Raw genomic sequence first — 1649 nt, forward strand, 5'->3', positions numbered from 1 at the left:
CACTCATACCAATAATTCCCTAATTCTAATAAAATGAAAACTTTGTCCCTCACCTCTAAAGCACTAAAGATTACATCACAATATCCACCCCATACAGTCAAACACACCAGAATACCACCAACGGCAACTAAGCCACGCCCACTGAACGAGGAGGCGCCCTACGTACCCGTTGGGCGAGGGGGAGTGGCCCGTCGAGTCTCGGCGCTCGGGCGTCTGGTCAGCGTCAGGGGCGGGGTTCTCGATGGGCGTGGGGTCCATCCACCAGGAGGTTCTCCGGACGGCCAGTATCGGGTATTGCTGTGGGGAAGTACTGATGAAGCAAGGGCAAGCGAGGATAGTGATGAGGCAAGACTATTGTTGAAGGGAGTGGGGGGGGGCATTCATGAGGCGAGGGTATTGCTGAAGAGAGAGAGGGGTATTCATGAGGCAAGGGTATTGCTGAAGGGAGGGAGGGGGCATTCATGAGGCGAGGGTATTGTTAAAGGGAGGGGGGATTGAGGAGCCGAGGGCATTGCTGACGAGGAAGAGGGGAGGCATTAATGACTCGAGGGTAGGCAAGGGAATGGCTGCTGGATGAATATAGAGGGTATTGCTAAAGGGAGCGAGGGCATTCATGAGGCGAGGGCATTGTAGAAGGGAGGGGAGTGGGTATTGGTGAGGCGAAGGCATTACTGTGGATAAGATATCGATGAGGCGCGAGTATTGCTATAGGAAGGGAGGGGGCAATGACGAGGCGAGAGAAGGCAAGGGTATGACTATGAGGAAGGCATTGATGAGAGGAGGGTATTGCTGAAGGAAGGGGGAGGGCACTAATAAGACGAGGATGCTGATGAATGTATGGAAGGGAACATTGATAAGCAGAGGGTTGGCAAGGGTGTTGCTGTGGGGAGGAGGGCACCACTGAGGCAAGGGTATATTGCTGAATGGAAGGCATTGATGAAGCAAGATGGTAATGATGCTGTTGCTATGCGAGAGGTATTGATGAAACGAGGGCATAGCTATAAAGTAGCGATTGATGAGGCGAAGGCAAGTGGGGGTAATGCCGCGGGAAAGGGTATGGGTGAAGGGGAGGAACTGTTAAGATGAGGGCATTATTGTGGGAGAGGGGTTGATGAGGCAGGCAAAGGTAATACTGTGGGGAAGGCATTAACAGGAATTGTGTATTGCTGTGAGCAGACTAAGGGCGAAGATATTGGGAGCCCCAATAACTGGGATTATCTATCATACATACAGTCGACCTCTGGGTTCTTCCATCACTATACTAATCACTTTTTTTAATATAGATATAACCATTACGTACTAATTATGATGTTTGTATGCATACTATTAATCAATCTATTTATCATCATTAATCTATCTTTGACGTCATACTTCATAATTAATTTGTCTAATTAAGGATAGCCACTCGTCTAAAGATCTGTTTACTTTCAGCTTTTGAAAGCTGAAGCACAGTATCTGATCCAATCCTTTTACTGTGCTGGCGTCGGTCTCCTAGTCTGCCAACCCCGTCCCAATCCTCTCTTTGAAGTAGCCAGAGATCCCATCCTAATCCTCAATCAGAAGCATTGTCATTCATGCTCCTTCCGCCGCAAGATGAAAATAAACGCCCGTAGGAGACTCCGGGCGCCCTTACCTGGTGCACGGCGGGC

General features: G+C 49.4%; 1 protein-coding gene across 1 annotated transcript in view; it reads right to left on the reverse strand.

The window, feature by feature from the left end:
• The window catches only part of LOC119592948, a gene marked incomplete in the record, with an annotated part of 16897 nt that overhangs the window by 5424 nt on the left and 9824 nt on the right, over window positions 1–1649 (reverse strand). Inside the window, 1 exon segment of the mRNA XM_037941840.1 lies at window positions 167–297. Within this exon segment, the coding sequence (XP_037797768.1) occupies window positions 167–297 (131 nt within the window).

This window comes from Penaeus monodon, chromosome 31, assembly GCF_015228065.2.
Source record: "Penaeus monodon isolate SGIC_2016 chromosome 31, NSTDA_Pmon_1, whole genome shotgun sequence".
Classification (NCBI taxonomy): domain Eukaryota; kingdom Metazoa; phylum Arthropoda; class Malacostraca; order Decapoda; family Penaeidae; genus Penaeus; species Penaeus monodon.